This window comes from Geotrypetes seraphini, chromosome 3, assembly GCF_902459505.1.
Source record: "Geotrypetes seraphini chromosome 3, aGeoSer1.1, whole genome shotgun sequence".
In the NCBI taxonomy this organism is placed as follows: domain Eukaryota; kingdom Metazoa; phylum Chordata; class Amphibia; order Gymnophiona; family Dermophiidae; genus Geotrypetes; species Geotrypetes seraphini.
The window spans coordinates 345,616,205-345,641,313 of record NC_047086.1 but is presented as its reverse complement, the minus strand read 5'-3'; the positions used below and the strand labels follow the sequence as shown (position 1 = coordinate 345,641,313).

The 25,109-nt window shown below is 43.1% G+C and overlaps 1 protein-coding gene across 1 annotated transcript in view; it reads right to left on the bottom strand.

Moving 5' to 3' along the window:
* TRERF1 (transcriptional regulating factor 1) overlaps positions 1 to 25,109 on the bottom strand; it is a 274,217-nt gene that overhangs the window by 111,686 nt on the left and 137,422 nt on the right. Inside the window, 2 exon segments of the mRNA XM_033937927.1 lie at positions 1,759 to 1,805; positions 19,241 to 20,875. Of these exon segments, the coding sequence (XP_033793818.1) occupies positions 1,759 to 1,805; positions 19,241 to 20,659 (1,466 nt within the window). The 5' untranslated portion in view covers positions 20,660 to 20,875.

Genomic DNA, 25,109 nt, shown 5'->3' with positions numbered 1-25,109 from the left:
CAGAACTTGGCAGGGAGGGGGGCTGAGTGCAGAACCTGGCAGGGGAGGGTGTGAGGGAGGGAACACTGGTTGCAGATCCTGGCAGGGCATAGCACTTGAATATTAAGCCCCCCATCTTATATTCGAGTCAACCATTTTTCCTCCTTTATGGGGGGAAAATGGGGGTCTCGACTTATATTTGAGTATTTGTGGTACCAGGATTTACTGAGTTATCCAGGTGGAGTCTGAGAGTGGCAGGGGGATCTTGGGGTTGTTAAGGTGGAGTCGGGGAGTGTTTGTGGGTTCAGGGGATGATATGGCCAGCAAAAGGAGGGAGTGGGCATCCCTTCTGCCAGGGGATGCCTCAGGTGAATTGGGTACTCTTCCTGCAGCGGACATTTGGGGGCGAGAGGGTTCTGGCAGGAGCAAGTGGGCATCCTTCCTGCCAGGTGATGCCTCATGGGGTGGCGGCAGGAGGAAATGGGCACTCCACCTGCAGTGGACATTCAGGAGGGTGGCTTTGGGGGTTCTGGCAAGAGGGAGCGGGCATCCCTTCTGCCAGCTGACTTTGTGGGGGGAGGTGCAGGTTCCCTGCTGCGGCCGCTAAACTGATCGCGGCAGGGAGATTCTCTTGCTGCAGTCAGCTCAGCGGCTGTGTCTATTTGAAAAATAGACCAGCATTTTGTTGGCCTACATTTCAGGTGCCTATCCCAGCCCTATGGAGATGCTTAGGGCCACCTAAGCTCGCCTAAAGTCACTTCCAGGTGAAACCACGCCCATGCCTAGCCTTGGGTGATCTTAAGCAGCCCTACATGTCTCCCTAGGCTCACAAAAACACCTACCGTGTAGGCAACCAGTCTCGGGGTGGTCCCGATTGGCTGGTTAGACCGCCACCTACAACAAGGATGCCATTTATAGAATTTGGCCCCGGGGGCCTTGCCTGCTGTTTGTCACCTGTTCAACCGGATAGGCATTTTCCCAGGTAGCTTCAGCCCGGGCGAGATCCTGTCGCAAAATATAGATCCCAGCTGACTTCCTCTACTTATCAAATCACAATACTGCTTCTGCTGTACATATTCACTTTCATTTCTATTGATATTTTAAAGGGATGGTAAGTCTTACCAGGAAAAGAAAACTGATTTCATGCTGGCACTTGCTGTGAATTATATAAAGGTTGTTTTCTCTCTGATTCAGGCTTCTGTTCTGAGCGATGCATACCTGGCTGCCCTTTAGTGTTAACATAGAGCACCCCAACATTTTGAACCAAAGTTTATGTATCATCATGGAGGAAACACTGGTCCCCCTAGTGCAGGGGTGTCCAATGTCGGTCCTCGAGGGCCGCAGTCCAGTCGGATTTTCAGGATTTCCCCAATGAATATACATGAGGTCTATTTGCATGCACTGCTTTCATTGTATGCTAATAGATCTCATGCATATTCATTGGGGAAATCCTGAAAACCCGACTGGATTGCGGCCCTCGAGGACCGACATTGGACACCCCTGCCCTAGTGCATATCAAACCTCAAATCACAAAATACATTTTTGATTGCAGGTTACTTTCCCTTATGGAGTACATACAATGCTACATTTTAGTGCTATTTATTCAAAAAATGTGTATCCTACACTATCTACAATTCTAGTGCTATGCAACTCAGCTGATTTTTACAAATAGCAAAGTTTAAAATGCTTCTTCAACAGTAGTTAATAATTGCAGTAGCAAGAAGTAACCTCTGAAAATCACACTCAAACAGCTTTTCATCAAGAAAGAAAGCATAATACCTTTGTTCTGGGGAAACCACCTGCAGTCTGCTTTCTGACAGAGGGACCTGATATCAAGTACATAAAAAGAAAATTATTAGGAATGAAGTATTAGACTGCTCTGCTTATTTAGTACGTGCTTTACAATAAGAGAGTGCTAATGGTTGTGAGGCCTTGTTGCAAGGAGTTGAACATCACAGACTTTATCCTATCTCAAGAAGACATTGAATGCTTGAATATTTGGAATGCCATTGGTAGATGACTATACCAAAGTGTACGAATTTAGCTATTTGTGAAGTATGTTAAATTCTGTTATTTTCTAGAATAAAGTGCAGATATTGAAGGTTCATTTAATAAAATACTGCTAGATCTTTTGCATAAAATGTCTTTCCAAGTTTCCAAGTTTATTAGTTTTTAATATCCCGACCATCAAGCGAATATCTGACCGGTTAACAATGTTTTGTAAAGGCTAAAAATGTTATAAAATAAAGTGACCGTAAATGACATAGACTAGACAAACTGGAAGGTGAGGAAAGCAAGGGAAGGAGGGGAGAAGTTACATAATTTAGTAAAGAAGGGGGAGGTGGGGAAGGGATAGAACGTGAGGGATAGGGTGGCATTGTTGAAGCAAGTACTTATTCGCAGTAAGAGGCAGAAAAAGGGAGAGAGAGAAACAAAAAAGAGAAAGACTTGAGAGATGAAAAAGAGTGATTTAGGTTCAATCGAAAGCATCTTGAAATAAGAAAGTCTTTAAGCCAGTCTTGAATTTGATTAGATTTTGTTCGTCCCATAAATATTGTGGGAGAGAGTTCCATAGTGTGGGTGCAGTTACTGCAAAATTGGTTTTTCGGGTGTAATAGAATTCTTTTAAGGAAGGAATGAAAAGGAGTTTTTGGTCAGTGGATCTTAATGTACGAGGGGAACATTGTGGAATTAGTAGTTTATCGAGGAATAGTGATTGATGGAAAAGTTTAATTTTAAAGGAAAGTAAGATGATTTTGTAGGTGATACGATGAGTGATGGGGAGCCAATGGGCCTCTTTAAGAAGGGGAGTAACATGTTCAAATTTACCTTTTTTGTATATTAATTTTATTGCGGAATTTTGTATTAATTGCAGTCGTCGTAGTTCTTTTTGAGGGAGTCCGTTAAGGAGGGAGTTACAGTAGTCTAGGTGGGAAATGACTAGGGAATGAGTTAAGATGTTGATTGAGTCAGTATTTAGGATAGGACAGAGTGATCGAATAATACGAAGTTTAAAAAAGCAAGTTTTTACGACCGAACTTATGTGGTCGTGAAAAGAAAGCTCTCTATCAAAGATAACACCGAGGAGTTTTATTTTAGTTAGCATTTGTAATGGTAGAGATTTGATTGAGATTGTTCCTAATAGTGATTCAGAGGTTTTGATAGGAAGAAGAAGCCCACAAGATTTATCAATATTAAGTGAGAGTTTGTTTAAATATAACCAGTCGCTTATGATGTTTAATTTATTATTTATTTCTGTTATGTCTAAAATGTTAGTAGTATTGATTGGGTGAAGGAGTTGTATGTCGTCGGCATAAGCGTAGATAGTAAATCCTATAGATTGCGCCAAAGATGTATCATTGCCGAGTGTGAAAATATAAAAGTTATATCTATAATACAATACAATACAGTGTCTTATATCCTGCAGTTCTCTACAATAAATCTATGTGGTTTACAATAAGAATTAAATCAAGTTCTTGAAATTACATTTTTTGGGGGTCAGATCTTGTGGTTGTTAAATGGAAGAGGTGAGAGGATAGGAGGTTGGCTATATAGAGAAGAGATATGTCTTTAGCTTCTTCTGGAAGTCAAGGTAAGTGGGGGGATGTCTTAGGTATGTTGACAATTTGTTCCAGATAAGGGGTCCTTAGTATTCAAAAAGAAGCCTCAAACATTTCCTTCCACCGAACTTGTTGAGGTGATGGGAAGGATAATTCGAAATGTTGCAGTACTCATGAATTGAAGGATTCAAGAGATTAATAAAAATCTGGAATAAATTAGCCATTGGCTATATGAAAACAAACTTTCTTTAAATCTAGATAAAATAAAAGAGGAATTAATAGCCCCTATGTGTATTTGATCTATTTCAATTCAAATGGCTACTACTATCAAATTATTAGGTGTAATTCTGGACAATAAATTAACTTTTCACCAACAAATAGGTACAGTTGTTCAAAAATGTTTCTATAAATTGCGAATGATACATTCAATTTCAGATCTCTTAGAACCTTCATCACTTAATATTTTGATTCTCTCTCTCGTCACTAGGTATCTTGACTACTGCAATGCTTTATATCAAGAAATTAGCCAAAAAGAGCTTCGACGACTACAAATAATACAAAACACTGTTGTTAAACTGTTATCAAAGGCAAAAAAAATTTGATCATGTAGCTCCACTTCTGATTGCTGCTCTTTGGTTGCCAATTACTCACTGACTGACATACAAAATTTTGCTTCATACTTTCAAAATTAGACAAGAACACTCTCCAGCCTTCATAGACAGATTACTCCTTCCATAAAATTCCTCACGAATACTGAGCTCTAGCCAACAAAATCTCCTTACTGTTCCCTCAATTCATCATATTGCTCGCAAATCAATCTTTCATGAAGCAACAAAAGAGTTTGCAGGCCTTTAAGAAATTGTTAAAACAGTTGCAGTTCAGCAGCCCCAGCAACCTGCCTATCGCTGCAGGAGAAATGGCTCATCTCTCCTGCCGCAATGATGATCACCCACCCCCCTCCGAACCGCGGCACTTCGGGATGAGCATCAGGGCAGGGCATCTCCCCTGCCGGCGATGCACACCCCTAAGTGCCACGGTTCGGAGGGGGATGGGCGATCATCATCGCGGCAGGAGAGATGAGCTATCTCTCCTGCAGCGATGAGCCCTCCCCCCACAACAATCGGGCAAGAGGGAGCCTAAGCCCTCCTGCCCGGCGGCACCCTCAACCCCCCCCACCAGCCGATTCCGATGGGGCCAGGAGGGAGCCCAAGCCCTCCTGGCCTGGAGACACCCCCTACCCCCCACCCCCACTAAAATACGACCCCCCTGCCGACCCCACAAACCCCCCCCAACCTTTAAATCGTTGGTCGGACGGACGGGTATCAAGCCCGTCCGTCCAACAGGCCATCCATCCATTGAATGGTTGGCCTTAGGGCCTGATTGGCCCAGGCGGCTCAAATCCCACCCACAGGCGGGGCCTGAGACAACTGGGCCAACTGGAATAGGCCCAGTAGGCTTAGGCCCCTCCTATGGAAGGGACCTTAGGCACATGGGCCCATCCGTCCGACAAATGATTTAAAGGTGAGGGGGTTGGAGGGTCGTGGGGTTGGTGGGGGGGTTAGTATTTTAGTGGGGGTGGGGGTAGGGGGTGTCACTGGGTCAGGAGGGCTTGGGCTCCCTCCTGGCCCCGATCGTGTTGGGCAGGTGGGGTGTTACGGTGTCACCGGGCCAAGAGGGCTTCGGTTCCCTCCTGCCCCGATGTCAGCGGGGGGGGGGGGGTGTCGCGGTTCACCAGGGCAGGAGGGCTTGGGCTCCCTCCTGCCCTGATCGTGTCGGGGGTTTCGGGGGGGCTGCAGGGCAGGAGGGCTTGGGCTCCCTTCTGTCTGGATTGGTGTAGGGGGGGATTCTGTAACCGGTGTTGTTTTTGTGTTGTTGTTGTGTTACAGCTTTTAGGCGAAGGACTGGCTCCTCCTTCTCCTAAAAGCTCTTGTTTTGGGCGTTTGGGAGTTAGGCTTTTTTTGGTTGATTATATGGTGTTAGTGTAGACGTAGTGGTGGTCTGGGCATTTAAAGAGCTGAACATAGAGGCAGGCCATTATAAAAAAAAAAACAAACACCTCCTTTTGGACGTTTTTTTTTATAATAGACATTTTCCCTGCTTCTACTTTCAACGTTTAAGGCCTTAAGCCAAAAGGGGACTTTGACCTTTTTTTTTTATTATGTCCCTCCATCTGTTCTATTGCATGACACTTACAGTATGACTTTATCAGTGCTGCTATGACTATTTTATGGTTTGTTCATTGAGCTTATTATTTTGAAGTTCTTGATATGGACCTTATACAGCCAAGGGCTACCTAAGAGGAACTGCCTCTGAATAAGAAGAAATAATTTTGTTTTCATGAAAGAATAAAAATGTTTTCTGAGAAATAAAACTGACTGGGACCTTTTTCCTTGGGGCCAGAGCCTATCACTGGCACTCCAAAGAGATGTGGATCCTAAGCATGTGACGGACGCCATGGTTGACCCTTGGGCACCCACGACACCGCCACAATATTTATGAATGTGTTGATGTACTTCAGATTTTAAATAAACCAATCCAAATCCAAATCTATTTTTTCAGTGACAGCCCCTACATTATGGAATGCTCTGCATTCCTTCCTATCTTTGTCACAAAACTTCAATGGTAAGTTTTAAATCTAGCTTTAAAGCCTTTTTATTCAAAGATGCTTTGAAATACAAGAATAAGAGGCTATCTTTATTAAGGAATATTTTCTTTTGACTTAAATAAGGATTGGATTATTTTAACTCTATACCCTTTTTCCTTTTGTGATTTATCTTTGTTCTCTTTTCTATCAACATATTGTATTTCTCCCCCATGCTCCTTGTATATCTTGTTTGTCTTTTTGGTAATCCCTGTATTTGACTTTTTAAAATTGATTTTTTTAAATTGATTTTTTTTTAAACTTATTTTTAATGTAATCCACTCAAGACATTTGAAGGAGTGTGGGACTTTAATATCTGAAGTTAGTTCATTCGAATTTTCTCCATAGATCGCTTTGTGAACCATGCAGGCTATCTTGAAATGGATTTGCTTTTTCATTGGCAGCCAGTGCAGTTGTTCTAATAGCGGACTTGCCCTCTTGTACCATTTCATTCTGAAAATTAGTCTGGTGGCAATGTTTTTTAGTAGTTGTAGTCTCTTGAGTTCTTTTTCTCTAATGCCACAGTATAATGAGTTACAGTAGTCCAAGTATAGTATTAGGACAGATTGTGTTATTGTCCTGAAACTGGCCTGGATTAAGATTTTTTTTATTGTCCTCAGTTGTCTCATCTTAAAGAAGAATATTTTCACCAGAGAAGTAATATGTGTGCTGAAGGTTAGGTTCGAATCTAGTGTTAACTCCCAATACTATGGAGGAATTTTCTATCTTTAGTCTCTCACCTGTGGACAGTTTTAGTTCTGTGCTAGGTAACATAGAAACATAGAAACATAGAAAGATGACGGCAGAAAAGGGCCAAGGCCCATCAAGTCTGCCCACTATAGACCCTCCCCTTAAGATTAGCTAGTGTTTTGCCCTGACCCTCTTAGGGATCCCACATGGGCGTCCCATTTATTCTTAAAATCTGGCACGCTGCTTGCCTCGATCACCTGCACTGGAAGCCCGTTCCACCGATCAATCACTCGCTCCGTGAAGAAATACTTCCTGGTGTCGCCGTGAAATTTTCCGCCCCTGAGTTTGAGCGGGTGCCCTCTTGTGGTTGAGGGGCCTCTAAGAAGGAAGATGTCATCTTCCACTTCTATACGTCCGGTGATGTATTTAAACGTCTCAATCATGTCTCCCCTATCCCTGCGCTCCTCTAGAGTGTAGAGCTGCAAATTGTCTAGTCTTGCTTCGTACGGGAGACCTTTAAGCCCTGAGACCATTCTGGTGGCCATTCTTTGGACCGACTCGACCCTCTGCACGTCTTTGCGGTAGAGAATTATGGTCTCTGAACCATAATATTCTTGTCTTTGATCTGTTTGATTTGAGGAATTTTCTAATCGTCCATTCACTTAGGTCGTCAATAGCATTTTTCAAGTAATGCAGGGTATTATCAAAGGATTCTTTGGCTATACAAAGAATGAAGGTATCATCTGCATAGGAGAGGATGTGATCCTGGGTCGGGAGCAGATTATTTCTCAAAGCTCTCAAATAGATGTTAAACAGCACATATGATAGAAGCCAAGCTAGTGCAGTTATGCAGAAATGTTTTCATAAGCTTAGGCTCATCCGTTCTATTTCTTCTTTTCTTGATCCCTCCTCAATTAATATCCTGATTCACTCCCTAGAAATTTCAACTATAGATTACTGTAATGCGATTTATCAAGGTATAACCCAGAAAGAAATCCGTCGTCTACAACTATTTCAAAACACTGCTATTAAATTAATCTATCATGCAAAAAAATTTGACCATGTCACCCCTCTTCTCTGCAAAGCACATTGGCTACCTATTACTCATCTTCTCTCCTATAAAATACTCCTTCTCACTTTTAAAACAAAAAACTCTAACCAACCGGCGTTTATAGATAAACCTTTGATCCCATATTCATCATCCAGGACCCTCCGATCAAATAATCAAAATTTACTCTCCATACCATCAATACGGGAACTATTTTCGATACTACTCGCAAATCCATCTTTTCAGTTACCGCCCCCTCTCTGTGGAATGCCCTCCCATTACACATTCAATTAAAGAACTCGCTTGAAAAATTTAAAGCCAAATTTAAAACCTTCCTCTTTAAAGATGCCTTTATTCTTTAGTATTAGCTTCAGCCTCTTAATTTCTTGATTCATGTGAAGCTTTGAAACATCTAATACTTCTTTTGAAATGATTCCCCTCCTAATGTTTTTGCCACTCCCCATTTACCATCCTTTTTTATTAATTTTACTTCGATGTATTTTAAACAACCTTTCCCTCCCCTACTTTCCTTCTGTTTCATGTACGTTAATCTGAATTTGTCTAGTATTTTTAATATTTGATAAAATATTGCTTTTATTTACCTATTTTAATTGTTCCTTACAATCTTTTTACATTGTATACCGTCTAGACACTTGTTTTGATAGACAGTATATAAAAAAATAAAGAAACTTGAAACTTCCATTGCTTGGATTTCTTGTTGTCTTTCCAGACTTCATATGTTCTATTTTTTTAAGAACAGTAAGAACCATTGTAGTACCATGCCCTGCACTTCAGGTTCATTTAATTTGAGAAGTAAGAGTGAGTGGTCCACTGCATCGAAAGCTGCCAAGATGTCAAATTGTAGTAGTATAGATTGCTCACTTTTGTTGAGCACATATCTTATTTTAGATGTTAGCTCAAGTAGTTGGGATTCAGTGCTATCTATGCCTTGGCCTGAAGCCATATTGTGATCTGTAGAATTCATCTGTTTGGTCTATGAATTTAGCTAGTTGCATACTAACACAGAATTCTAGTAGTTTGGCAGACCATGGAATCCCCGCTATTAGTTTGAAATTTTCTATTTTAGTCAGCTCGAGATTTGCGGCCTTAGATATGGGTGTCAACGCTATAGCTGATATTGCTTTGGGATACAGGCCAGTTTCTAAGCATGAGTTTACTAGGTTTTTCAACCATAGAAGAAAGATAGGAGGGGGCTTAAAAGGCTAGCCGGGATATATCTCTTTGGATATTCTCTTCAGTCAGCCCGAGATCTCTTGTCTGTTGACTGAGGTAAATTTTGACCAGCATCTGTCAGCTGGAATTTCTTCATTCTCATGGTTTTTGGCAGGGTATAGATCTATGCTATCTTCTTGATCATGTGTGAATGATTTATTTATTTATTTTAGTATTTATATACCACTTATAGCCTAAGTGGTTTTACATTCAGATACTCAAGTATTTTTCCTTATCTGTCCTGGTGGGCTCACACTCTATCTAATGTGCCTGGGGCAGTGGAGGATTAACTGATTTGCCCAGGGTTACAAGGAGCAACATGGGATTTGAACCCACAACCTCAGGGTGCTGAGGCTGTAGTTCTAACCACTGTGCCACACACTTACCTTATGGCTCTGATTTTTTCTTGAAAGTAATGTGTCAGAATGTCTGCATTGGGTTGTTGTGAGGCTGGACCCTCTATTATATCTTTGATGGAGATCAATAAGTTGTAAATGCTAAGGAGAGATTTGGAGAAATTTTTAGATTGGGCAATCAGGTTGTCACAGTATGATTTTTTTGCTTTGGTTACTGCTAGTTTGTATTGTTTTATTTCTTTCCTCTAGTTAATGTAGTTCTATTTTTTGTTCTTTTCGCCAGATCCTTTACACTCTCCTTACTACTTTCCTCTTGGCATTTAGCTGTTCTGAAAACCATGGGTTATTTTGCCACCTCAGTTTTCTGTTTTTATTGGTTCTATTCTATCTAGAACCGTGTTTGCTAGATTTTGCCAGGCTATAATGCATTCATAGGCTCAGAATTCCTGTGCGGGACTTTTACCTTTTTTTTTTTTTAGTGTATTTTATTTCTTTTGTTGTCCATAATGTTGTCCCAGGTATTTTTAGATAAAAGTTCAGATGATCATCTGACTAGTTAACTGGCTCCAACATGGTCAATCAGCTTGTGATTTGGTCTATTTGTTGAGTGTGAGATGAAATCTAGACTGTGTAGATAGGGATCTAGGGGGGGAGTGGTTAGCTCTAGTTGTTCCATTAAGCTTTGGAAGGTGTGTACTTTTGGATTGTCTTGTACTTCTAAATGTAGGTTTAGGTTTCCTATTAGGGTTGATAGTGGCGTAGTGAGAGATCCGTGTAATGATTTTATCTTCTACCGTATTCTAGTTATCTGGTAGTTTATATATTAATAGCAGATTTATGTCTTTCCCTCCTTCTGGGTTTTTTAGGTTGCAGACCATATATTCTAATCTATGGTCATTACATCTGTCTAGTTTATGTAAAGAAAAGAATGATTTGTACAATAGAAGAAAGCCCCCTCCTCTTCGGGTTTTTCTGGGTGATTGGATCATTTTATACCCAGGCAGGCAAAGATTAGCTAGCACTGGGGAGTCGTTGTCCTGTATCCACGCTTCTACTATACATATTATCCATGCTTGGCTATTTGTTATCAGGTCCTTTAATATTAAGGTCTTCTTGAAGACCAAGCGTGCATTTATGTACATACATTCTACTGGTACATAGTCTTCTTCTGGTAATGGTTCTGCTGTGTGCACAATTTGTTTTAGGTTCATACAATCTCTGCTCTTGTATTCACAGGGTGTTATGGATTTTGCCTTCCTATTTCCTACAATCACATCTGAGACCTCTAGTGTATCCATTCTTGATGGCATCTGTTCCATTAAGCAAAATTAATAGTAAATTTTAAGAAAAATGGAGCTTTATGTAATCAGTGGCTTTGAGTGATCTCAGGATAGGCTTTAAAATTTTGTTTTTAAATTATTTTCTGATCAAGCACAATCAAATTCATAGGAAAACTTCAATTTGCATATTTTTTTCCAACTTTAGGTTTTTCTGGACAACGTTAGCACAGTATTATGGAATCCAGAAGATCTATGCCTAACTTATGCAGAAGAACTTATGCCATGTCTCAGCTGGTGTAAATCCTCGTACCTAAAGGTGGACACAGATCCCAGTGCCAAGCGCTATTCTATATATGGCAACCAGCGCTGAATGTCGTTTATAGCATAGCGATCAGTGCTCATTTTTCTCAGTGCTCAAATTTGGGCACCACTGACTGTATCTAGGCCTAAACAAATTGTACACTAAAGTTATACAGTATAACACAGTTTAGCACCCAACTAGCATCTACAAAAGTTAACTGTAACAGTCTTACGCATATTTAGCACGCAAATGGTGCTTACATTTATGCGCTAAGGTTACAGAAGCAAGGGTAAATGTAAAAGATCTGAGTAACCCCACACAAAAATTCTGCTGTACTTAAAAAGGAAGCAGCCTGATGTATTGTTTCTTTAGGAAATACATTTGAATTACAAAGAGCTTTTAAAGCTACCATTACATGGATTCTAGGTGTATGTCTTTTTAGCAGCGGTGAGCAAAAAGAATAAACCGTTCTGAGCTCTCCTGGGAGAACGGTACAGAAAATTGAATGAATGAATAAATAAATAAATAAATAGTTTCACTGTTATTTAAAAAAAAAAATCTTTACAGATCAGTCTGCTCCTAATCTTCTGACATTAAGAATAGGCGAGTATGGCTTGAAACAAGAGAAGTGGTCAAAAACATTTGTACTATGTGATATTTATGCCCCTACAGTAAGGGCTCCTTTTACGAAGGTGCGTTAGCGTTTTTAGCGCACGCACACAATTAGTGTGAGCTACAGCGCGCGCTAGCCAAAAAAAACTACCGCCTGCTTAAAAGGAGGCGGTAGCGGCTAGCGTGCGCTAAAACAGCTAGCACACCTTCGTAAAAGGAGCCCTAAATTCCCCATCCTTTTCCCAAAGCTTTGTCCGTTCGCTAATAGAAGAAGAAAGTCTCTTTATTACTGCTGGTGATCTCAGCATTCCTTTGGACTATATGCTGGACCAGCAATTCACTTGAAAGTTAATGCCAGTGAGGTCATGGAGAGTATTACAGTCCATGCTGAAAAATCTAGGCCTAAATGACCTTTGGAGACTACAACTACCTAAAAAGAAAAAGAAAAATTAGGTTCTTACCTCAATAATCTTCTTTCTTGCAGAGCAAGGTGTCTAGTAGTCCTGAATGGTAGGGTTATGCATAGAACCCGCAAGTTGCTTGTAGAATGCTGTCAATCATCTTTGAACTCTGCCAACTTCACAGGCAGCTGCTCCTGCCCCCTCAGTTCATACAAAAGCAATCAAGGACCACTGTAATGATAGATATAACTGGAAGGAGGGAAAATATCCCTGCCACTACAACTCTGTTCTGCTCTGTAACAAACATATCAATGAACATTATAACATTCAAGCAACTATGAGCAACCCGTACTATTATTATATAGAGTTCAGAGCTACTCGCATGTCCTAGAGACTTGGGCCAGATTTTACTTTCTTGCATAATGTGGTTTTCTTCTTTCTTTGCAGCTTATCTGAGAGACAAAGAAATCTCCTAAGCCAGACTGATCCCAAGGTAGAAGGTAGGCAAAGCTGACTTATAGGGCGGGGCTTCAGGATTACTACACATCTACAAGAAAGAAGAGAATGGAAGTAATTACTACTACTACTACTATTACTATTTATCCCTTCTATAGTGCTGAAGGGCGTAAGCAGGTAAGAAACTACGGTAATCTTTTTTTTCTAGTGCAATGTGTCTAGTATTTGTGAACACTAGGGATGTATCAAAGCAGTCTCCTAAGTCTAGTGTAGGCCCCACTGAGCCTGCCTTCAAAACGGAAGCCCAAAAGCAGCATCTTTCCTGGCTGCTACGCTTACTCTAAAGGTATGAAGGGTAGACCATGTAGCTGTTCTGTAGATTTCCTCAGGTAAAACAACCCCAGTCTCCACCCAAGAGGTAGCAATTCCTCTGATGGAGTGCACTTTCAATGCGATTGGCAGCTGTTTACCATAGCTCACATATGTGGAGGTAATGGCCATTGTAATCTATCTGGAAATCGAGGCCTTAGAAGCCAGCCTCCCTTTCTTAGCCTGTCTGTCAGAACAAAAAGGTGATCTGATACGTGAAACTCATTAGTAACTTCGAGGTACTGGAGAAGCACTTGCTTGACATCTAGCAAATGAAACACTTTATCCTTTTTCTTAAACCCCATAGGGTGAAAAGCAGGCAAACAGACTTCCTGATTGATGTGGAAGGCAGAGACTACTTTCGTTAAGAAGGACAGAACCTTGTGCAAGGAAAGCTCTGCTTCTGTAATCTTAAGGAACGCCTTCCCACAGGACAGAACTTATAACTCAGAGACTCGTCTCGCTGATGTAATCGCCACCAGAAACACTGTCTTGACAATAAGATCCAGAAGGGAAACCTCCCATAAGGCTCATACAGAGCTCTACTAAGACTTTGCACTATAATGTTAAGATTTCAGGATGGGAATGGGAGATGCACCAGAGCCCCTTTAATGAACCAGCCAACATCTGGTAAGAAAGCCTCTCCTCCCCCCCCACCCTCCCCCCCGAGATTGGAAACAGGAAAGAGCTGCTATCTGCACTTTCAGTGGTCCAACCTACAGAGCTTTCCAAAGTCCCTCTTGCAAAAAGTCCAGGATTACTAAAATCAGTGCTTGTAAGGGCTCTACATCATCCACAGCACACTAGTGCTGAAAGGATTTCCAGGCCTTAGCATAGGCTGCCACCGTTGATGACTTCTTAGTTCTAAGCAGAGCGGTGATGACCAAGTCCGAGTAACCCTTACTCATCAGGGCAGCCTGCTCACGAGCAATGCAGGAAGCCCAAAGACTTCCGGATTCTCTATAGCGACCAGTCCCCAAGTGAGAAGATGTACTTGGACTGGCAGTCTCTGGAGGCAAACTAAGTCTGTATAGCATGATCTGTGGGGCCAATCAGGTGCCCTGGATGACTCATGATCTTGCGAATGACTCAACCTAGCATGGGCCACGGGGTAACATGTATAAGAGCCCCATCTCCAGCCACGGCTGGACTAACGCGTCCAACCCCACGCTTCCAGGTTTGTATCTTCGGCTATAAAAGCCAGCCACTTTTGAGTTTACTGCTGAGGCCATCAGATACTACTACTACTATTAATTATTTCTAGAGCACTACCAGCTGTACAGAGTCATGAAGGAGACAGTCCCTGCTAGAAACAGCTTACAATCGAAACAGACAATAAAAACAAACAGGATGCCAGGGTGGGGGATACAGCTAGGAGGGATGGTTAATCTGCCGAACAATAGATTTGAATGCCTGGGGGGCAGTCTGTGACTGAGATAGTCGACTTGCACATTTTCCACTCCAGATTTTCTCCTTTTGTGTCCTGAACATTTCACAATTCAAGGCAGGTTACAATGAAATAGATATCAAATAAAACAACAAATAAATGAAATAAAAACACATTAAAATAAAAGGAATGCCATTAAAATAGGATAGCACAATGCTTTCATACAAAGTACATCACTGCAAAATTGTGTTCTCTATTATCAAGTTAACAAAAAGCTTGTTTGAAAAGATAAGATTTTAGAAGGACTCGGAACCGAGTATATCAGGAGTAGGGAACTCTGGTCCTCGAGAGCCATATTCCAGTCGGGTTTTCAGGATTTCCCCAATGAATATGCACTGAAAGCAGTGCATGCAAATAGATCTCCTGCATATTCATTGGGGAAATCCTGAAAACCCAACTGGAATACGACTCTCAAGGACCAGAGTTTCCTACCCCTGCAGTATATGAAGGTTCTAAGCGTAGACTCGATGGTAAAGTGTTCTATAAAGCGAGCACTATTGCAAAAAAAAAAAAAAAAAAGCTGAATTTCTAGTTCACTCCCATTTTGTTTCTGAAGGGTGCGGAATTACTAGTCTATTGTCCCTTAGGCCGAGATCGAAGAATCATAGACGGGGACTATGGAATGATTAACGATGCCAAATAATCAGGAATACCTGAGTGTAGTGTTTTATAAGTCAAGGTTAGAATTTTGAACCATATTCAGAAATAAACCAGCAACCAATGTAACTGCTTTATAAGAATATACATGATCGTATTTCCACGCATTATAAAAAAATATTTCTCACTGCTGTATTTTATAATGTCTGAAGTCGTTTCAATTGAAATTTGGGGAGATCCACATAGATCACATTACAGTAATCTAATTTCAAATTTATAAATGCATAGAAAAGTTTTAGCAATGACTCTTTATCAACAAGGTTACGAACCCCTTTAAGTCTTCTTAGGGCATAAAAGCCAGATTTAACTACAGCCAATATCTGTGTAGTGGATGATAACTGGGAATCAATAATTATTCTCAGGCAGCGAAATGAATAAACTACCTAGACTTGTTTATTCCAGAATTTAGGAATCAATGAAGTAGTATTTTTTTCAGGATTAAGAACCATGTGATGACCTGACAGCCACTGTGATATCTTTGAAAGGCAATTTTGTAAACAAGAAAGATCTAAAGCAATAGGTGAGGTGTAGTAGACCAGTAATATAACATCAGCATCTTTTTCTTGCTGGGCCACTTACCCAATTCTTACAGCACATGCTATTTGTCAAGTAAAAGAAGGAGAACATTTATTGTAGAAATTTACACCCCCCCCCCCCCACACACACACACTTTTATTAAGTTGCATTGCCAAGCAGCGCAAGCTAAATGCCAAGTCACCCATTTGATTCAAATTGATGGCTCAGCATTCTGCTCATGCTCCTTGGCAACGCAACTTGATAAAAGGGAGGGTTAATTACTGATGTAAAAATTGTTCACCATCATTGTTTTTTTTAATATTTTTATTTCACCAAAATACTTTTTTCCAGATTTTTCAGAGATAGTCATTAGAAAGAGATCCAATGAGGTCTGGCATTACTACATGTAAAAGCAAGACTTTCAACTTTCATTTAGTAAAAGAAACATTTTCCTTTCTTATGCAAGCGTTAAAAAAAAGCAAACAAATTATTTAACTAACTATGGGCTCCTTTTAGAAAGCTCTGGTAGGGATTCCCCAATGGCAAATGCACCAAAGCCCATTCAATTCCTTTAGGCTTTGGTGCATTTGCTGCAGGAGAATCATTACTGCGGCTTTGTAAAAGGGATCCATATTGCTTATAAATTGCTGATTCAATGGAGATTAGTTAGTCCTAATTCCCAATTATAGTAATTTTATGATGTGTGTTCTTGGGGCTTTTGTGGTCTAAAACTCAGAGGTGGCACCCGAAGTGGCTTCTGAGTAACTAGAGCAGCACCGTTTTCTCTGCAGTAATTATTTAAGACACAGATTCTTATAGTGGAATCTTTGATCCTTGAATAAATATGAAAGAACAAATGCTGAAATTTTACGATATAGTAGGTGTGGAGCCCACTGACATCATTTATTGAGTCACAATGGTTGTCATGTACCTTTTCTTTGTATCTGTCCTCCTTACACATCCAGGGTGGGAGGGAGGGAGCAGGGAAAACATTATAATTATTATTCATTATATCTATTTTATTGAAATTATACATGTGGTTTTATTTTCATTAGTTAAGGGGAAGGGGGATGAAAATGTTAGTTGTTGAAATATTTGTATATTTAAGGTGCTTTTGTTTGATTCATTTATGTTTAAATTCACAGTATTGCACTGTTAATAATTGAAAACTAATAAAGATTTACAAAAAAAAACAAACAAAAAAAACCCCCAAACATGCACGCACTAATGTTTTGTTTTTCAGAAAGGTAACTTTGTGCTGTGGAGCACAAAGTTAATTTGCTGATTGGCACTATGGATGATATTTGCTAGTACTGGCCAGACACTAGCGCTGAAGGCAGTAGGCCACTTTTATATGTAGAGAAGATTGCTACTCATCGCTCAAGCAGTACCGTATTTTCACGTAGATAACGCGCACCCGTGTAAAACGCGCACACGGGTATAGCGCGTGAAAAACACAAATTTATGAACAGAAATTTTTATATACCGCGCACACCCGTATACCGCGCATGCTGCCCAACTCTCCCGTCGCTGCCCGACTCTCCTTTCGCCCACCCCGACTCTCCTCTGGCCACCCCGACTCTCCTTTCGCCCGCCCCGACTTTCCTCTCCCCCTTGAACTCCTGTCCCTACCCTGAAAGCCTGATGCCCCCCCCGACGTCCGATTCACCCCCCCCCCCCCAGCAGGACCGATGCACCCCCACCCCGAAGGACCACTCGCATGTACTCCCACCCGCACCCCCACCCTGAAGGACCGCTCGCACCCCCACAGCCTCCTGACCCCCCCATCATGTAGAAGCTCCTACCGGTGTCCTGCTGCTTCCTCTTGGCGGTCCCGACTCCCCGACACGATCGGTGCAAGAGGGAGCTCAAGCCCTCTTGCCCCAGCCAACCGCGGCACCCCCGACACGATTGGGGCAAGAGGGAGCTCAAGCCCTCTTGCCCCCCTGACTCCCCGACACGATCGGGGCAAAAGGGAGCTCAAGCCCTCTTGCCCCGCCGACTCCCCAACTCCCCGACAATATCGGGCCAGGAGGGAGCCCAAGTCCTCCTGGTCCTGGCGACCCCCCTCCCCCCCGCTAGTTGTTCGGGCCAGGAGGGAGCCCAAACCCTCCTGGCCACGGCGACCCCCTACCCCCATCCCGCACTACATTACGGGCAGGAGGGATCCCAGGCCCTCCTGCCCTCGACGCAAACCCCCCTCCCCCCAACGACCGCCCCCCCCCAAGAACCTCCGACCGCCCCCCCCAGCCGACCCGCGACCCCCCTGGCTGACCCCCACGACACCCCCACCCCCTTCCCCGTACCTTAGTGTAGTTGGCCGGACAGACGGGAGCCAAACCCGCCTGTCCGGCAGGCAGCCAACAACGGAATGAGGCCGGATTGGCCCATCCGTCCCAAAGCTCCGCCTACTGGTGGGGCCTAAGGCGCCTAGGCCAATCAGAATAGGCCCGGGAGCCTTAGGTCCCTCCTGGGGGCGGGGCCTTGGGCACATGGTCGGGTTTGGCCCAGGTGGGACTTAAGGCTCCCGGGCCTATTCTGATAGGCCCAAGCGCCTTAGGCCCCACCAGTAGGCGGAGCTTTGGGACAGATGGGCCAATCCGGCCTCATTCCGTCGTTGGCTGCCTGCCGGACAGGCGAGTTTGACTCCCGTCTGTCCGGCCAACTACACAAAGGTACGGGGAAGGGGGGTGGGGTGTCGTGGGGGTCGGCCAGGGGGGTCGCGGGTCGGCTGGGGGGGGCGGTCGGAGGTTCTTGAGGGGGGTGGGCGGTCGTTGAGGGGAGGGGGGTTTTGCGTCGAGGGCAGGAGGGCCTGGGATCCCTCCTGCCCGTAATGTAGTGCGGGGTGGGGGGAGGGGGTCGCCGTGGCCAGGAGGGTTTGGGCTCCCTCCTGGCCCGAACAACTAATGGGGGGGGGGTCACCAGGGCCAGGAGGACTTGGGCTCCCTCCTGGCCCAATATTGTCGGGGAGTTGGGGAGTCGGCGGGGCAAGAGGGCTTGGGTTCCCTTTTGCCCCGATCGTGTCGGGGGGGCCGAGGTTGGCTGGGGCAAGAGGGCTTGAGCTCCCTCTTGCCCCGATCGTGTCGGGGGTGCCGCGGTTGGCTGGGGCAAGAGGGCTTGAGCTCCCTCTTGCTCCGATCGTGTCGGGGGTGCCGCGGTTGGCTGGGGCAAGAGGGCTTGAGCTCCCTCTTGCCCCGATCGTGTCGGGTGTTGGGACCGCCAAGAAGAAGCAGCAGGACACTGGTAGGAGCTTTTACATGATGGGGGGGGGGGTCGGGAGGCTGTGGGGGTGCGAACGGTCCTTCAGGGTGGGGGTGGGAGTGCGTGCGAACGGTCCTTCGGGGTGGGGGTGCGAGCAGTCCTGTGGGGAGGGTGAATTGGACATCGGGGGGGGGGGAACTATGTAAAAAAAATTTTGTACAACGCGCTCACGCGTATACCGCGCAAGGTTATGCACGGTTTGTAAAAACACGTATAACGCGCGCGTTATATGCGTGAAAATACGGTAATTCCTTGAGAACAGCATTCACAACTAAGCAGTTTTCACAGCTAGTCACACTATGAAGAACATATGTAAGCAATGCTGACTCATGCATTCTACTTACTAAAAACATTTGCTTTCTAATCTCAGACAGTACACAAACCCAAACTCTAAGCAAATGCAAGTTATACGAATGTTGCGCATTATTCATACCTGAGACCACAACACGTTTGAGGACTTCGGCAGTCCTTTGGTGTTCACCGGATGAGCAGCAGGCTGCGATACAGCGGGTTGGTGAGGCACTGCAGTCTCTCCAGTACTCATGTCTTGCCTTGTATGACTCTCCACCATGTCTGTTGTTGTGACATCAGTATAAGCACCCAACAGAGCCTGAGTCCTGTTCTCATTCTGGTACTGCTTCTGTTGACCGACTTCTTGCTGTGGCTGCTGTAATAAATTCTGTGGATACAGCTGACTGTACTGCTGCTGTGGATTTTGGTAAAAATATTGAGGTAATGCTCCCAACTGCATGAGCTGCACAGGATGTTCCTGGGGATACTGGTGTCTCTCGTGCAGAGGCTTTTGGTTATAGTCCCTGTGATAAGCCGGAGGCTGTAGTGGCATGTGGTGGTGGTGGGGCGGTTGTTGTTGCTGCTGCTGCTGCTGCTGCTGTTGCTGCACAACCTGGTGCAACTGCTGCATAACTGTGTGTGTTTGGTAATACTGAGATATTTGTAACGAACACTGTGGCTGCTGCTGCTGCTGTCGTGTTTGTTGCTGCTGCATGTCTTGCATTGAGAGATGCTGCTGTCCCGGTTGCTGCTGCATGTAATATTGAATTTGCTGTGGCAACATCTGCGGGAGCTGCACTTGTTGCATAGGCTGTTGCCCATGAGGCAGGGTAGGCTGCGCCTGCATCTGTGGCATATGTTGTGAATAATCATAATATAGCTGCTGCTGCTGCTGCATGGCTTGCATCTGCTGCTTTTGTTGCGGGCTTGCAAAGCTCGGGTGCACCGACTGTGACAGTGGTTGATATCGCTGCGTGCTGGGAGCAAGAGAGTGCTGTTCGGCTGCAGGTTTCTGAGACAGCAGATGTCTAAGTGCACTGTCACTGGCATTTTCCATAAGCGAAGACTGAGTATGCAAGCCTTGGTTCATGCTATGAGCTTCAATTTTTAAGTTTTGGCTAGTAAATGCCTGAGTAAACGAGTCTAATTTATGAAGAACACCACTAGTCACAACCTGTGATTGATTTTCATTGGCTTGAGAAGAATATGGGTAGTAATACCCATCCGTTGAGTCATCCTGACCTGGGTTATTCCACATAAGGTTCTGATTGTTTTGACTATTTAAGCTGTTTCCTGAGCCACTGTGTGTCCAACTTGTTTGTCTAGATGATTCTGTTGCCCCAAGATTCTTGGGAGCTATTGTTAAATTATCCCTTGCATCTTGGGGAAAATGGGGAGACACAGGAGACAACTGAGATACATTCATTGCTGATGAGCCATAGCTGTGATTCAAACCACCACTTACAGTGGAGACAGAATTGGACTGCTGTGGTTGATAAAACAAAGGCTCGTTATTGTTGACCACATGATTATTAGTCTTATACAATTGCTGATCTTCCATTTTTTATGTTTGGCCAGGCTTTCAGAAGAATAAATCCCACTAAACTCCCTGAGAGACTATTAAAAAATAAAGTTAATTTTGTTCTTTTACAAGGACCGTGGTAGTTTCTGACTGTTAGTGGTTCTGAGAGAACTAGTGTCCTTCACATCTTCAACACGGATAAAAGTATAAAATGTTGATCAGCACTTGTAGATCTCTACGACAGGGAACACCGACCTGCAAAAAGAAGTTTGCAAACAATATAAATATATTCTCCTTAATCATTTCAGCAATTGTTCTGTAAGGGAAAAAAATGTGCTCTAGAATGAACAGTCCATTTTAAAAATATATTACAACCACTTCTAACAAACAAGTAAAATTCAAAGTGAATTGCTGGTGACAAGACTCACTGCCATGAAAAAAGGTAGAATGGCTCTGTCTGAAAACGATAGCATCATGCAGTCATTATCTAATGAAGGGAGCTCAGAGAAGAAACATCATGATCTCTTTCTTTCATTTGCACCATATGGTAAACTCAGTAGCCGTTGTTAAATTGAAAAAGCATGCAGTTAAATTGAATTTCCCATTTATGATTCTTTTCAAACTGGGATGCCTTTTATTAGACTGACACAATAATTATAAGACCATTTAGGTCCCTTCTTCAAATGTTGGTACGTATTGTACCATCCTAGATAATTCTTAAACACTAGTTCAATAAAAAGCCCAACATACAAAAAGAACACAGTTTTCTCCAGAACCAAAAAAAGAGATTACTGTATATGCTCGAATATAAGACAAGATTTCTGGGTCAAAAAAAAAAAGCCCAAAAATGAGGGTCTCGTCTTATTTTGGGGTCAGCGCCCAAAATTGGCCTCCATTGGGCCTGCCATAAGACCTGGTGGGCCGGGACAGAAGGGATCTTTCCCATCTCCTGTCCTGGCCGACTTTGACAATTTTTTTTGCCTCCCTCCCACGTACCTTTTGTGCTCCTGCCCCATGCTGAGCCCCTCTGAATGGCTGCTGTAAGTTCTTGCGGTCCAGCAGTGTACCGGGCAAGAGTGAGATATTTGCGCTCATGCCCAGCACTGAGCCGCTCACAGTTCTTGCGGGACTCGTGAGAACTGGTGGCAAGCCATTCAGGGAGCGGCTCAGGGTCAGGCAGAAGCGCAAAAAGCTCACTCCTGCCCAGTACACCGCTGGACCACCAGGGATTCAAAAAAGGACATGGGGGAGGCAAGAGAGAGTTAAAAAAATTGTCAGAGTTGGCCAGGACAGGAGACAGGAGGGATCCCTCCTGTCCCAGCTTACCACTGGACCACCAGGTCATAAGGCAGGCTTGGTGGAGGTCTTCAGGACATTGAGATAGAGGAGAGGACAGGGTACAGTGCAGGGATGTGGAACAGGGTACAGAGCCTGGCAGGGAGGAAGGGGGACAGGGTGGAGAGCCTGGCAGGGTAGGGAGTGAGAGGGGCTGGGTACAGAGCCTGGCAGGGCAGGGTACATGAATATTAAACCCCTCCCCCGGCTTATATTCAAGTCAACCTTTTTTGGGGGGAGGGTGCCTTGACTTATATTCAGATTGTCTTATATTCGAGTTTATACAGTATTAGGACTCCTTTTTACACAGCAGTAATAATTGTCAGTTTACAACTTTCTCCATGTGTTCTTTGCAGCTCTTCATGTCTCAGAAGGCAACCACTGTAGAAAAAAATAGACCTGCCCCAAAATCAGTTTAAGAAGTCTAGTGGAAAGCGGAGGAGGAATATAGTGGGAAAAAAAACCTTGTCATTCATCCTCTACCACTAACTGCTTGGCTGATAAGAAGCCAGCAGGCACAGAAAACACAGGTATAGAGGCAGCTGAGGCACAGCAAAGAAATGAGAGGCTGATGGAAGATGCTCAATTTTACCTGCTGCATAATGCAATTATTGACCCATCTTGTAAAAGAATAAAGAGGCAAGGATAGTTTGGCCACTTCAGCTGGCTTGACTGATCTCCTTGCTGCCTTCTAGTCCTCTTGCTTCAGACTCATGATTAATAGTACTTGATAAACTGCTAAACCAAATCAACATGTCTAAGCAGCATACAATGAAAAATAATAATATTAAAGAAAAAAAAAATGATTGCCGGTAACAAATACCGAAGGTCCAGGCAAACTTACGAAAATGGGACAAAGTCTACAATGCAGGAAACCCAACAACTCAAACATCTCCATCCCCCGGTCCAATCATTAACTGCCACTGAAAAACATGGGCCTTCTACAGTGCATTAAAATATAGGTAAGACAACTTTCCATGCAGGAAAGAGATGCTCAAGAAATCTTTCATCCATCCCTGACCCAGTTTTAGATAATATTTGGGGAGTATCCCATTCCAGCAGCCATTGCTCTTGGTTCTGGCTGATAATACAGCATTGTTCCAAAAGGCTCTAATATAAAGTTTTATAACAGTGGTTCTTATATCTCTCCTGAAGGGTCACTAGTCAGGTTTTCAATATATCCTACAATGAATATGCATGAAGTAGATTTGCATGTACCACCTCCATCGTCTGAACTCAACAGTACATATTTGCAGATATCCTGAAAACTTGAATGGCTGATGCCCCCCAGACAGGTTTTGTTTAAGAATCAATGATAAGACATAAGAAGAACATAAGAACATAAGAACTGCCATCACCGGATCAGACCCAAGGTCCATTGAGTCCGGCGATCCGCACACTAATCCTTAGAGCATTGGTCTCCAACAAGTGGACCCTGGAGTCACCCATTGTAGCCCTAAAACTATTTGCTGGAATGTTCTTAAAATCTTGTAAATATGTTAATTTCAATCTTGCCCACTTGATACAGTAACTGCAAACAATCTCTTAAATGTGTTACTTAGGCGTCTCATTTATGGTATAAACTTGAAATCTTTTTATGGCCCTCTGGGCTTTCTTGTATTCACACTACTGCCCTTTAAATGAAAAAGGTTGGAGACCACTGCCTTAGAGGGAGTAATAGCAATGAGCCTCAGGCAGAATCAGGTCATCTGAAAGCTGCAGTGGTGAGATGGTTTGATGGGGTATATTATGCTACTGTATGCATGCAAAAGTGATTCAATTGGAAAGTATTTTTTCCATTTAACTGAATTTTCAGAATCATTTTTCTTGTAGCACTCCAGTTCAGTTTTTGGCTATAAGTCCATGTGGGTCCAAGTGAGACCAGCAGATACTACAGTTGCATCAAACCAGATGGCAACTCCATTAATTGGGAAACAAGGGCAGAACCAGGCCGACTTTTATGGTCTATACCCTGGGTATGGCTAGACAGATCTGGATAGGCTAGAGCAGTGGTCTCAAACTCAAACCCTTTGCAGGGCCACATTTTGGATTTGTAGGTACTCAGAGGGCCGCAGAAAAAACAGTTAATGTCTTATTAAAGAAATGACAATTTTGCATGAGGTAAAACTCTTTATAGTTTTTATATCTTTCCTTTTGGCTAAGTCTTAATAATAATATTGTAAATTATAGCTAAAGAGACATATGATCAAGAAACTGTTTTACAGTATTTTAATTTTGTGGTTATGATAAACATACCGAGGGCCTCAAAATAGTACCTGGCGGGCTGCATGTGGCCCCCGGGTTGTGAGTTTTAGACCACTGGGCTAGAGTGATGCTCTGATGGCAGCTCTAGTGATTAGCAAATAAGAATATTGCTGGGCAGACTTCTTCAGTTTGTGTCCCAAAAATGGGAAGGACAAATCAACATGTTAGCATACACTGTTAAGCATATGATATTATACGATACATCTTTTTGGGCAGACCGGATGGACCAAGCTATCATCTGCTATGTTATTATGGAGCTCATTTTCAAAAAACTGCAGACGTCCATAAAAACGGTATAAACCAGAACTTGGACATTTTAATCACCAAAATGTCCAAGTGCCGATTTTCAGAACTAAGTTTTTAGACATCTAAGTGTTAAGGGAGCATGTTTAGGGCAGGCTTAGCTCTTGAACGTCTTGCAGAAATAATCAAAACCTTTTTTTTTTTTTCCAAGATGCCCAGGGCGTCATTTGGACATTTGGAGTTAGATGACACAAAGTTGTTAAATCGCAAGAGGATTGTGAAAAATTGAAAAAGGGCTTTGTAAGATTGAGTATCAAAATGGCAGATGGCATTTAATGTGAGCACGTGCAAAATGATGCATGTGAGAAAGAGGAACCCGAACTATAGCTATGTGATTCTGGGTTTCACGTGAGGAGTCACTGCCCAGGAAAAGGATCTAGGTGTCATCGTTGAGGATACATTGAAACTCTCAGCTCAATGTAGGGCGGCTACTAAGAAAGAAAATAGAATGTTAGGAATTATTAGGAAAGGAATGGAAAACAAAGATGAAAATGTTATAATGCCCTTGTATTGCTCTTGAATACTGTGTGCAGTTCTGGTCGCTGTATCTCAAAAAAGATATAGCGGAATTAGAAAAGGTTCAGAA